The 14,236-nt window shown below is 33.7% G+C and overlaps 1 protein-coding gene across 1 annotated transcript in view; it reads right to left on the bottom strand.

Annotated features, from left to right (window-relative positions):
* The window catches only part of CCDC122 (coiled-coil domain containing 122), a 37,509-nt gene that overhangs the window by 2,876 nt on the left and 20,397 nt on the right, over positions 1-14,236 (bottom strand). Inside the window, exons 4-5 of the mRNA XM_008058661.2 lie at positions 10,883-11,281; positions 9,832-9,948 (exon numbers count right to left, since the gene is read on the bottom strand). Of these exons, the coding sequence (XP_008056852.1) occupies positions 9,832-9,948; positions 10,883-11,281 (516 nt within the window). The remainder of the gene's footprint in view (positions 1-9,831; positions 9,949-10,882; positions 11,282-14,236) is intronic.

Raw genomic sequence — 14,236 nt, 5'->3', positions numbered from 1 at the left:
AGTTGGAGTCTTACTCTGTCACCCAGACTGGAGTGCAGTGGCCGCTCCCAGTCACTGCAGCCTCAACCTACTGGGCTCTGGCGACCCTTCCGCCTAAACCTTCCAAGTAGCTGGAACTACAGGCGTGTGCCACCACACCCGGCTAATTTTTTGATTTATTGTAGAGATGAGGTCTTGACAAGGAGCCCAGGCGGGTCTCAAACCCGTGGGCTCAGGCAATCCACTCACCTCCACCTCCCAAAGCGGGATTACAGGCTGAGCCACTGAGCCTGGCTTACATTGTGTATTTCAAAGAATAGAAATTTCAGAGTATGAAGTCTAACGTAACAATATTTTCCCTTTATGGTTAACTCATTTTGTATACAAGAAATCTTTGCTAACTCAACATGATGAAAATATTCTCCTATGGTTTATTCTAGAAGCTTCATAATTTTAGCCTTTACATTTAGTTCCATGATCCATTTCAAATGAATTTTTATGTATTATGAGATAGAGATAGATATTCATTGTTTCCTTCAGATATCCAGTTGATTCAGCACCACTGTTGATAAGGCTTTCTTTTCTTTATTGACTTACCTGGACAACTTTGTCAAATTGACAAAATATGATTAATTTCTGAACCCTATTCTGTTCCATTGGTCTATTTATTTATGTTTTAACCAATAGTATACTTTCTTGATAACCATAGCTTTATAATAAATCTCAGTATCAGATAGGCTAAGTTGTACAACTTTTTTTCTTTCTCAAGATTGTTTTGGTTATACTAGATCCTTTAATTTTTAAATAAATTTTAGAATCATTTTGTCAGTTTTTAGAAAAAAATACTAAATGTTATTTTTTATGGAACAGTGTTAAAGATATAAATCATCTTTGTGGAATGTTGACACTAAAAATACATGTTATAAACCATAAACATAGTATATTATTCCATTTATTTAGTATTCTTTAATTTCTCAACATTTTTATTGTAGAACATTCCATTTACACTTGAAAATAAAGTGTAATCAGTAGTTGTTAGGTGGTGTTTTACAAATGCTAATTAGGTTAAGTTGGTAGATAAGCTATTCAAATTTTCAATATGCTTACTGAGTTTCTGTATTATTCTATCAATTACTCAAAAATGTTAAGATCTCTGATATGATTGTAGATTTGTCTTTTTCTCTTTAGTTCTGTTGGGTTTTTTAAATGTATTTTGAAGCTCTGTTAAATTGTTATTTCTTCTTAATGAATTGACTGACCCTCTTTAACTTCGTTAGTAGTAGTCCATATTTTGACATCTACTTGATATTAACATAGCCGTACCAGCTTTCTTAATGTTGGTGTCTTCATAGTTTATCTTTTACATCTTTTTACTTTCAAATTATGTGTGCCTTTATATTACAAACGCATCTCTTGTGAAGAGTTTATGCTTGTAACTTAATTTTTTAAGCCAGTCTATAATTTCTCCCTTTTGATTGCATTGTTTAATCTATTTATATTTAATGTAACTGTTGATATTTTGAAGTTTAAGTCTACCATCAGAATATTTGTCTTATATTAGTTCCTTTTGTCTTTTTGCTTTCTTCTTCCTTTTCTATCTTCTTTTAGGCTGAGTTTGTTGTTGTTCCATTTGATTTCTTCCTTTGTCTTTCTAGCTATATCTATTTCTATTTTTTTTTAAAGTCACTCTAGGAATTTCAATATATTACTTTAACTTATCACAATCTATCTTCAATTATTATACTTGTTCATGTAAAATATAAGAACCTTATAATAAAAGGCTGTTACTGAGATATATATCTTACTGTATATATGCTATAACACCCCAAACATATTGTTTTTATTTTAAAGTGTCAATTGACTTTAACATAATTTTAAAAAAAGGACTCATCTATTTACCCATATATTTTCTATTTCCAGTCCTTCCCAATATCATTTCCTTTCAGCTTTAAGAACTTTCTTTAGCATTTCTTATAGTGTGAGTCTGCTGTAAACGAAGTCCTTCAGCTTTTGTTTATGTGAAAATTTATTTCATCTTTTGATTTTTGAAAAATATTTTCGCTAGATATAGAATTTTTGCTCAACAGTTTTCTTCAGTGCTTTAATTATGCCTTCTACTTTTTTTTTTACTAACCTCCGTTATTTCTAATGTTTAAAAAATCAATAATCATTCTCATCATTGATCTTGTATATTTAATGTAACTTTTTTCTGTCTGCTTTTAAGAATTTGTTTTATTTGTACTTGGTTTTCAGTAGTTTGACTATAATGTCTTCTGTTGTATTTATCCTGCTTGAAGTTTGCTGAGTTTTCTGAAACTTTGAGTTATATTTTTAGTCACATTTGGAAAATTTTTGGTCAGCATTTCATCAAATATTTTTCTATTCCCTTTTCTCTCTCTATCCTGGGATTATGACTTCCTATATGTCAGAGTGTTTAATATGGTGCCACATATAATTTAGGCTCTATAAGTTTTCTTTAACTTTTTTTCAATTTGAAAGCAGGCATTGCTTATTAACTAATCAGTTAACAAAAATAATCATGGTAGAAACCTTAATTCATCCTCTAATCCGCCTATTGATCTGATCTCCCTGTTGCCAGCATCTCCAACTTCTACAAAACGAATGATCTTTTTTTTTCATTCCTCCTCATGGAAAGGATAATCTAAAGGGCCAGAGGAAGTTATCTGCTTCTTTGAAGCATTTTCCAACAGTATAGGTCTCATGAATCAGATACTCCATGCAGGTGGTGCACTATTTATCAAGAGATCGAGCAATCAATGCATCATCTGTCAAGGCAATTCTTTTTATTCATGTTTCCATAGCCATGCTTGCAGATTAGTTCATTTACTGACAGGTATGGGTACCCCCATGCAATATATGGTTCTATAATCCTCAGCATGTTAACTGAAGCCTTGTTGAACTTAACAAAGGTTCCACTGAAGATCTGACGATGGCGAAGAAGTTGCAGCACCTTTTGGACCTTTGGGCTCACACCACTGACAACGCTGATCCTGAGAACAAATGCCAATTTGGGTTCTGCAGGGACAAAGAAGTTGCCAGTTTTTCTTGCCATCCGAGCCATTCAAACCTCAGTTCTGTACATCTGTCTGTATTCCTTGTGATAGTGCTTAGCTTTTTCATAGATAAGCTTCCTCCTTGCCTTTTGAAGCATTTTGGGGCAAAACTTCTTTCTCAGGTGCTTGATCTTAAGCCTGCGAAAATCCTTCTCTTTTTTTTTTTAAGGGTTTCTGGTACAGCAGAAATCTTCTTTTTCTTCTCTTTAAAACCCTCCTTGGTTCCAGCTGGAAAAGATGATTTTCTTTAACTTGTCTTTTTCTCTTTGTGTTTGTTTTGGTGACTTCTACTGATGTCTTCAAGTCTGAGAAAGATCCTAACTTTTGTTGTGCTTAATGGCTGTTAATTCCACCAAATACAATTTTTTAGTTCTAAGATTTCCATTTGGTTGTTTTATATGGTTAAAATTCCTTCTCTTTAGCTATCATATCCATCATTATATTTATCTTTCCTGCAGAATGTTTAAAATATTTCTTATAGTTTTAGTCCTTGTCTAACAACTTCTAAATAACCTGTTGCTCTACTTATTAGTTAATTATTTTCTTAGCTATGGATAATATTTTTTTTTCTTTATAGGTCCAGCAATATTTTACATTTACTTAATCAACCTCATAAAGAAAGAAATAGGAATCTATTAAAAAGTATAAAATTATTTCAAGGCTAGGTATAGTGCCTTATGCCTGTAGTCACGCATTTTGAAAGGCCTAGGCAGGATCGCTTGAGGCCAGAAATTTGGGACCAGCCTGGGCAACACAGTGAAACCCTGTCTCCACAAAAAATATAAAAAATTAGCTGGTATGTTGCATACACCTGTACTCCCAGCCACTCCAAAGGCTGAGCAGGGAGGATCACTTAAGCCTAGGAGGTCAAGGTTACAGTAAGCCATGAGTGAGCCACTCCTTTCTAGCCTGGGCAACAGAGCAAGACTCTATCTCTAAAGTTAAACATATAAATTAAAAAGTAAACATAAATAAGTAAAATTATTTCAATATAGGATATGATTACTATTAGTTGTATTGATAATTATTCAGAGAAAGTATTCATTAATAGAAAGATACAAATCTTATAACCCAGTAATTCCAATTCTTGGTGCAAAGTGTGTATTGTATTTACTATAACATTACTTTTAATGATGAAAAGTTGGAAACCATTTAAGTGCTCATCAGTTGTATCATGGTTAAATACATTATGGCATAGCCATATTGTGAGATATTTTGAGCAGTTAAAAAGAATAAGGTAGGCTAATGCACACTAACATGAAAAATCTAGGAGACAGATTATTAAGTAAATTAGTTGCAAAATTGCATGTATAGTACATTTATGTGTCTCCCACCTACAGGTGTGTGTGTGTGTGTGTGTGTGTGTGTGTGTGTGTGTGTGTGTGTCTTTCTGTATACCATTGGTAAGAAGTGAGAGTAATGAGAGAGAGCAACATGATAGGAGGTAGTAACAAAGGAACTATAGACTTACCCTCTAATGTTTTAATATTTTTTCAAGGAGAATGTATTCCTAAAATTGAAAACCATTTTTTTATAAATTGGGAAAAAGTAGAGTCAACAGATTTGAATTCATATCCTACTCTGTCATTTATCATCAGCTGCATAAACCTATATGAGTGATTTAAATTTTCTGAAATTCTATAAGATGTGTTATTATGAGAATTTAAATAGGATAGCCTATATAAAGTGCTTCAGAAATACTGGGCACTCAAGAAATAATAATAGATTTAATAATATTAAACATTTTTCTCAAATTTTCTACAAAATGGAACAATTAGTTACTATGTTATCAACCTGAATAATTCTTATTTTGCCTTTAGGCCACCTTTTATCCCCTTTCTTCTCTGGGTTTTTCTCATAGGATTGACTTTCTAGTTCTGTAACCACTTCTGTTTTGATCTCAATAATCCATTTGTTAATTGTGCAGCTGTGTACCATATTGTATATTGTACCAAGTTAAACATGTTTTGTTCATGATCCCTAGCATCTCTGAAAGTACACCAACTTTTCCCAATCTTTTTATATTTTTAGTTCAGACTGTACAAACTTTAGGCAAGACTAAGCCATCAATACTTTACACAATATCTGTTATCCCAAAATATTGCTTGCATCACTTATTATTTGCTAAAAGCTTCTCAGCTGCTCTAGTATCCCTTTCCTGAAAACAGATTTGACAAATAACCTTTTTAAAAAAATCTTGAACTAAAAAACACTGATTGTTGCTTAAAGTATTGTATGTGAAGCTGTGTTTGTACGCTTCATATTTTGCTTCCCAAATTTTTCAATGACTTACAACTTGTCTTTATTTCCTGCTCTTTTATCTTTAGTGCTCCTCTCTCAAAATATACAAAGATAGACAGTAGATGAAGGAAAAAGACATGTTGGAAGTAAATATTTGAAAATGTTTTTTTTATTCATATGTGGCCTACAAACACTAAAAACATTTATTTGACAGAAAAACATTGAAATTCAAAAGCCCATTTACATTTTTGTGAACTGAAAGATGTAAAGGCCTGGCATGGTGGCTCATACCTGTAATCCCAATACTGTGGGAGGCCGAGGTGAGAGGATTGTCTGAGCCCAGGGGTTCAAGACCAGACTGGGCAACATGGCAAGACCTCATCTCTACAATAAATAAAAAAAAAATCAGTCAGGTGTGGTGGCACACGCCTATAATTCAAGCTACTTGGAAGGGTGAGGTGGAAGGATCGCCTAAGCCCAGTGGGTCAAAGTTATGGTGGCTGTGAATGTGCCACTGCACTCCAGCCTGGGTGACAGAGTGAGACTCCAACACATAAAAAAACCCCAAAAATGAAAAAGTAATATTAATATAAAACTAAAATACACATAGCACAAAATGTTTAAAAGCATGTTGATTAAACATTCAAAGTATTAATGATTAGAACATATGAATCGGCATATAGATTGGCATTAAAAATTCGAATAAAAGAATGCTGAAGCCCAGGCAAAAGATGACTCTTGAACAGTACCAGGGTCATGACTAAAGATATTCAGAAGGGACAGAAAAAAAGCTTTCTTTAAGCTCTGACCTCCTCTCCAATCTCTAATCTACTTTCTAAATAAACTATCTTTCTTAATCTAAATAAAAAAGAATAAAAAAGGAAAAAAGTCTCAAAAAAAGAAATAATAGAAAATATTTTGGCATTTGAATTCATTCTCTTTAAAAACTGGTTGTTTTAAGAAGAAAGTTATTCATATCAATGATTAATTCTCATCAAGCAATGAATACAATTATTGAAAAAAATGCAATGTTCTTAAGACAATAGTGTGACTATATTTGTCCTTCAGTTTCATAGTTTATTGTGAAGAATCTTTAACTTCTTAAATTTTCATTTTTTTCAACTATAATATTGTGATGATTTCTACTATAATATAAAATTGAAGACTACTTTAAAATGTATTAGAACTAAAAACATAATATAATTAAAACTAAAAAGCACAAAAAAATCTTAACAGAAGTGTCACTATTATGAAAGTTTCAAAAGGGCTTATTAAATTTCAGGGCAAAAAATTTTATGATGAAACCATTAAAAATGGAAATGTTAACCTCAGTAACATTTTCTCTAAATCTAACATTAATGGCTACTTATATCACACTTTACCATGAAAAACACCAACTTATATTACTGCTTCTGGCAAGATGAAACAGAAGTACTTCAGATACCTACATGATTCCTGATAAGTCCAACTAAAAAGCCTGAACATTGTATATAAAACAAACATGAGCAATTCCAAATATTAAAAAAGGCAAACTGTCTAGGAAACCTCAGGACCAAAGGAATGATATGGGTTTTCTTTTTTCCTCATATACGAAGGGGACCCCCCAAAAAACAGAATTATTATTATTTTTGAAAGGCAGGCCTCTTGTAATACAGGCTTTCCCTGCTAGGTAAGTGTTCTGAGAACCCATAAGCATCTGTGTACCAGCTAGTGTTGCTGTGAGAGACTGCATTGGGTTTCAGTGAATCTTGGGTGTAAGATTCTTTCAGTGTGTTTGTCCATTTCATCATGGGTGACAACGAGTGCACATGCCCACAGCACACTGCTGATTCTCAGCAGTTTCGGATCAAAATCAGCATGACTCTGGTGCCTGACCCTTCCTATTCACCTGACCTTGCCCCAAGTGATTCCCCCACCCCATGAAAAAAGCCCCAAAGGGAAACACTGTGCTATGAGATGAAACAAAAAAACAGCAGAAGCAGTAAAAGGCATCAAAATTGATGAGCTCAAAAACTGTTTTGAGCAGTGGAAAAAGCATCTCAACAGGTATACTGCATCAAATGAAGAGTACTTTAAAGGTGATAAGTTTAAATATGTAAGAATAACTACACAATTTTTAATAAATAAATTCCGGGTTTGGGGAGTCCCCTCTCATATCCCAGAGAGTATTCTGGAGAAGGCAGCAACCTGGAAACACCAATAAATCCAGATAATAAGTCCCAAGAAAAATCTTCTCTATCTAACAGAAAAGGAGGATGGAAACCTATTAAGACAGGAAAGTTTTAGGCAGTAACTGTTCTACACAAGTCAAACACCACAGAAAAACTACAGCCCCTCTACCACCCACACCAGCAAAGACTGACTGGAAAGCCTAAACTACTATTGCTAGGATGTATTGAAATGTTCTAATCCCCATGCTGGGGCAGTGTCAGGGAAAGCTAACTAGGAATCTGGGAGTTGTAATCTTCTCTAAGCGGTAAAAAACCATGCCCCATGGTGCCAATGGAACCCATTTGAGAATCCTGGACTCCTACCCACCACTAATGGTAATAGTTCCTCTTCTTGCTGGTGTAATATCAGAGGAGGCCTGGTAGAGAGTCAGGACTTTCACCACTACTCAGGAGTAACCAGGTCATGTTATAGTGTCAGTGGAAGCCATGTTAGGAGTAGCAACAAGAATCCCTTAACTCACTAAGCCAAGGTGGTGTCAGCAAGCCCTGGAGACTCAGAAGGGGGAGTAGAGACAAGGGGTGGAGGGACAAAAATCACCTATCAGGTACAATGTGCCCAGGTGGGGTTGCTGGGTACACTTAAAGACCAGACCAAAACTATTTGTACCCCCTAAAGCTATTGAAATAAAGATAAATAAACAAACAAATAAATAAGAAATCAAGACATTCTCAGATTAAAAAAAAAAAAGAATGTGCCACCAGCAGATCTATCCTAAAAAAATTGAAAGACTGAATTTAGTTTTCTAAGGGAAAAGGAAATAGGAAAAAATCTTAGAACATCATGAAGGGAGAAATAACATAGTGATTGAAGCAAAAACATGGGTAAATACAATAGATAAAGGGGTCACAGCTAAAGGGTACAGGCTGTCATGAAACATTTCTTTCCAACATACTTTCAGCAATTTATACTCACAAAAATGGTGTATTAAAATTCAGGTGCTCCACATCTTACCAACTATAACATTAATAATTTGATAGGCTAAATATGGAATCTAATTGTGGATTTAATGATCAATCTCTTGTTAATGAGGTTGGTCATGTTTTTCCATTTTTTTGTATATCTATGTCTCAAAAAAATAAGTCTTTTTATGCCATTTACCCAATGTTTTACTGGCTTATTTGACAATTTCTTATCTCTTTCTTATCACTTATATGCATTATAAACGCCTTCTCTAGAACTGAGTCTCGTCTTCTCTTGTCATGGTATATTTTCATAATCTAGAAACTTATGACAGTCAAAAGTAAAACTATATAATCATAGAATTTGTGGGAATTTTTTTCTCTCTCAAAAAAATGCTTCTCTGACATAAATGGTCAAGTTTCTCCCCTATATTATAGTCAATATTCTTAGAAGTACATGTGTGTATTATGATGTAGAAATACAGTTTTATTTATACATTTTCTTTACTTTTTTAACTATTTTACCATTTATGCATGGTATATTTCTAGTTTTTTTTTCATTGATTTTTTTTCCAATTTTTATATCACTTATATACTGTCTTATTTATAGCTTTATAATAACCTTAATGTCTAGAAGGGCAAAAAAAAATTCTATTTATTGAGATTCTTAGTAGAGTATAAGGTAAAATCGTGGCATCTTACATAGAATATATCAAGGGAGGGTTTTATCTTCAGATTCCTAAGATGCTTTTTTATTGTGTCAAATTAGTCACAAGCAAGTTGAAACATATTTTTTATTTTCCAAACTAATGTCTTAAAGGTGAAAATCATTTTTTATTTGCTCTTAATGGCATATTCTTTTCCATTTTTGTTTTCCATTCATCTAAACAACAATGACTATAGAAGTTTACTAGAGGAACCACAATACTTTAAGAATTTACTTTCAACTTTGTATTCCAGGTTTCTTCTTTTAACTTGACTCCTGGTAATCATAAATATGGAGTCAGAGAGGTATAGAATAGTAATTATTTCTATTGTCTTTTACTCTATTTTGAGGAGTCTCTGAGGTCTAGGAATAGGCATCTTCTTTGACTATATATATAGCTCCTACTTTCTAGCCATTAATTGGGTACCAAATTGCTAGTGGAATGAGATCTGGAAGAATTCTAGGCCAGATTTAAATAGGAGTGAGTGCTTGCATTGTTTGAACATAGTCACATATCTGAACATCTTTGAATGAGGGGGTTATCTCTAGTTACTTATTAATGATTTGTATTTGTCTACTAAATTTTATACTTCCTTTTTGTTCTCTGGCAGTTCTGAGTATTGAGAGTAAACTAAGGAAATATAGTAAAAGTGTATGAAATGGCCCATCAAACACTGAAATCTAGATAATTAAGACTTACCTCTATTTCTTTTTTTAATTTTTCATGTGTCTTTTTTTCTTCCTCAAGAAAATACGTTTTTTCAATGATAGATTCTTTAACAGTTATAATTGTATCCTTTAACTTTGTAATGTCTTCCTGTATGTTTACAAAATTTGAAGTATACAAGTAAAAAAAAGAATGGTCAATATAAATCCAAGATTTTAAGTGTTTCTACAATTTAAGAAAACCAATCAAATCAAAATTTAATTTTTACAAATAGGTTAAGAATAATACTTCTACAAGAGTATAGAATAAAGAATTGCTATTTTTTTTAATTTTTAATTTTAAATAGGTGGGATACTATTCAGGGTTAAGTATACAAATGTTCATTATGCAGGAACCCTTGCTATTAAGACAAACAAACCTTAGATTTGAAAACATAGAACTAAAAACCAAATGAAAGACATAAAGGAAAGTGATAGTTACAATGGCAATTGCCCAAAAAGAGTGTAAAGGATACTTCTTAATTTTCTTTTTTTTGAAAGCAGGATTTATTGAGAGGACAGAAAAGCTCCCACAGTAGGAGGGAACCCAAAGGGGTTGCCCTACTTCTTAATTTTCTAGCAAGAAATCATCAATATTTCAAGTTTGTATCTTCTACTGTCTTCAGACAATAGTAAGAGAACTAGAGAGAGGTTTAAGGTTCAATTATTAATTTATATTGTTCGCATAATAACATTAAGCATACTAATTGATTTGAATTGGTCTGGATCATTAGCATAGAAGTTAAAGCTTCAACATTGTGAATTACACTTTCTGCAACAAATGGATTAATTGCTCATGGTGATTTTGTTTGACCATATATTTTTACAAATTCACAGGGAATTTGTGGATGCTTCCTTATGCATTTCACATTTGGAAAAGTTGCTGCATAACACAGGTACTTATCTAAGTTTTTAAAAATTGTGAAGTTTTTGAGTGTAGTAGAACAGTTATGGATATTTTATCAACTTAATGATAAATTTATTATTTAATATATGTATCTGCAAAGAAAGGAATTTGAAAAGTTTTGCTAATTAATAATTCAAACCTGTACTTGTGTTATTCGGTTCCCTCCTGGATTTTGGAGATCTTGCATAAGTTCCTCTTTCATCATCCTTAGTTTTTTAACAAGATCTCGTTTTTCATGGAGTTCAGTCATAAATGACCATTTGCTCTCTACTTCTCCCAAACTATCTTTATGTGCTTTTATTTTTGCATAATATGCATTATATTTTATCATGTGTTCTTCAAAATCTTCTTGGGCTGCTTCTATGTCAAATTTAAGCTTTACATTTTCTGAATTTAAGGATTTGATTTGAGTTTCCAGGCTATCACACTGAAGTTTGGTATTCTCTATGGCAGTATCTTGCTGATACATTTGTCTTTCTGTTTCTTTAGTTTCTGCAGAGACAGCTGCTATTTGTTTTCTAAGCTCATGAAGTTCATTCTGTAACATATTTTAACATTATCATTATTAATTCATCAAATCAAACAGGGAGGAAAGTCACTGTTTTGATCTACAATACATGCAGAAAAATCACTTAACATAAAATAATTCATCATACATAAAAAAACTGAAGCATAATAGAAGGAGACATGCAATAAAGTAACACAAATATTTTATAATGTCAAAAGGATCTCAGAGATATATATTTCCTCTTTTAATGTTCATCTAATTCTAATTATTAAAATTCCACCATTTTATCTTAACATTTTGTATGCAAAAAATACTTTATAATAATTTATGGCATCAGAAGCACACACTCAAGAAATGCAATATGATAAAAATGATAAAGCCTTGATTTAAGAATCAAAAGATCTAGGTTCCATCACCCTTCTCACTATTTACTAGCTTGCATGTTCATGCATAACAAACTTAATTACCCCATTCAAACTTTACATTCTTCATTTGTAAAATGAGTATAAAAATATTTATTTTCCCTTTCTGGGGCATTTGGCATTACTAACTGGTACCTCCTTCTTAAAGCCTAGTTTTCACACTACTACTCTTTTCTGGTTCTCCTTAGATACACCTGAGCAGTTCTTCTCAATCTCAACAGTTCTCTCAAATATTGGTCTTCCTCAGAGTTCAGAGATTATCATTTCCTCTTTTCACTCTATACATACTCCTTGGTTAATCTCATCCATATTCACATCTTGAGCTGTGTATCTCTGATGATTCACAGAATGTAAGTGGCTGGTGAGTTCTACACACAGCTGCCAGTCATCATCTTCAATTCATCACATCTGAAAATTAAACTAATCTTTTCCCCCACCTCAGCCAATTCCCTCTTGTATCAATTATCTATTGCTAGAACCTCAAAACCTCAGTGGCATACAACAATACTGTATGTGTTTATTTCTGACATAATTGAGAGCAGCTGGGTTTGGCCATATGATTCTGATCTCGGTTGGATTTGCTTAAATGTCTGAGGGTTAGCTAGTTGTAAGATGATTGAGGTTGGTTTTAACTGGATTAATAGGGGTGGCTTTGCTTTGCTTTACGTGTATCTTTTCCTTCAGTGAGTCAGCCCAGGCACATCCTCACGGTAATAATAGATGCAGAAGACTGCAAGTTCAATTGTGTAAGAGATTTTTAAAGTTTTTGTTCATTTACTATAAGGCTACAATAATCAAAACAGCCTGGTATTGGTACAAGAATAGATATATGGACCAATGGAACAGAACAGAGATTCCGGAAAACCTCAATTTCTCAACCAACTCATCTTTGACAAAGCCTCCACCAACAACCACCAGGGAGAGGAGAACCTATTCAGTAAATGGTGCTGGGAAAACTGGCTGACCATATGCAGAAGATTAAAACAAGACCACAATCTATCACCATACATAAAAATCAAGTCTAAATAGATCAAAGACCTAAATGTAGAATCTCAAACTATAAGAATCTTAGAAAATGCAGGAGACACCCTTACGGAAATTGGAACTGGCAACCAATTCCTAATCAAAACCCCAAGTGCCCATGCCCTAAGAGATAAGATAGACAAGTGGGACCTCATCAACTGAAAATCTTCTGCAAAGCAAAAGAAACCATCAAGAGGGTGGAGAGACAACCCCCAGAATGGAAAAAATATTTGCCAACTGTATATCTGACAAAGGCCTAACATCCAGGATCTACACGGAACTCAAACATGCCAAAAGGAAAAAAAAACAACAACAAATAGCCCCATTAAAACACAGGCAAAAGACAGACACACATAGACACTTCTCAAAAGAGAACATATGGGAAGCCAACAGACACATGAAAAAGTGCTCATCCTCACTAATCATCAGAGAAATGTAAATCAAAATCACATTGAGATACCACCTAACCCCAGTAAGAATGGTCATCATTAATAAAATAAACAACAACAGATGCTGGCGAGGATGTGGGGAAAAAGGAACATTGCTGGTGGGAATACAAACTAGTGCAACCTCTTTGGAAAACAGTGTGGTGATTTCTAAAAGAACTAGATATTAGCCTTCCATATGACCCAGTAATCCCCCTACTGGGAATTTGCCCAGAGGAACTCAAATCATTCTACAAAAAAGATACCTGCACACACATGTTTATTGCAGCACTATTCACAATAGCAAATACATGGAACCAACTGTGCTGCCCACTGAAATTAGACTGGATTAAAAAAATGTGGTACATACACACAATGGAATATTAAGCAGTTATAAACAAGCACAAACATGAACTTTGCAGCAACATGGGTGGATTTAGAGTCTATCATACTCAGTGATCTATCACAGAGACAAAGAACAGAGTAGCACATGTTCTCACTCATAAGCAGATCCTGAGCATTTGCCATAATACTGTAAGAAAGGGATTGGCAGTAGCAGTATACTACTGGGATGCAGGGTGGGGCCCACAACATCAATAAGAGTATCAACTCAAACCAGGCAAAGTGGGGACCAAATGGCGGCCTAAACTTTACCTATACGATGACGACTTGTATACCTAATCCTGAATTGTACCCCACATCTTTAAAATAAAAAAATAAAAAAGCTTTTGTTTGAATCACATCTGCTAACACTCTAGCTAGTCATGGGGTGGAGTGTGTCAATCCATAATGGGAAGACATTGTAATGATATAGCAAAAAGTGGGGATATACAGAGGGATAAAAATATGGGACGAAAAATACAATTACCACACCCCTATATTCCCACACTTAGTTCATCGTACCACCTTGAGAGTCATCCTTAATTCCCGCCCTTCTCTTTATTATCTCTAACTATTCCTCAAATTCTATAGAGCCTCCCACCAATCTAGCTCTGTAGGCCATTCTTCAACATCCTTTTTTCTATCTAGCATGGTCATCTTCTTTAAAAAAATGTATGTTAGGAGGGAGAGACTGTGTTAAACAGGTAACCCCCGTCTATCTTTTTCCTGGCAGA

The sequence above is a fragment of the Carlito syrichta genome, unplaced genomic scaffold (assembly GCF_000164805.1).
Source record: "Carlito syrichta isolate Samal-C Ts95f unplaced genomic scaffold, Tarsius_syrichta-2.0.1 Scaffold303565, whole genome shotgun sequence".
NCBI classification, from domain to species: Eukaryota; Metazoa; Chordata; class Mammalia; order Primates; family Tarsiidae; genus Carlito; species Carlito syrichta.
This window is presented reverse-complemented; position numbering and strand designations above follow the sequence as displayed.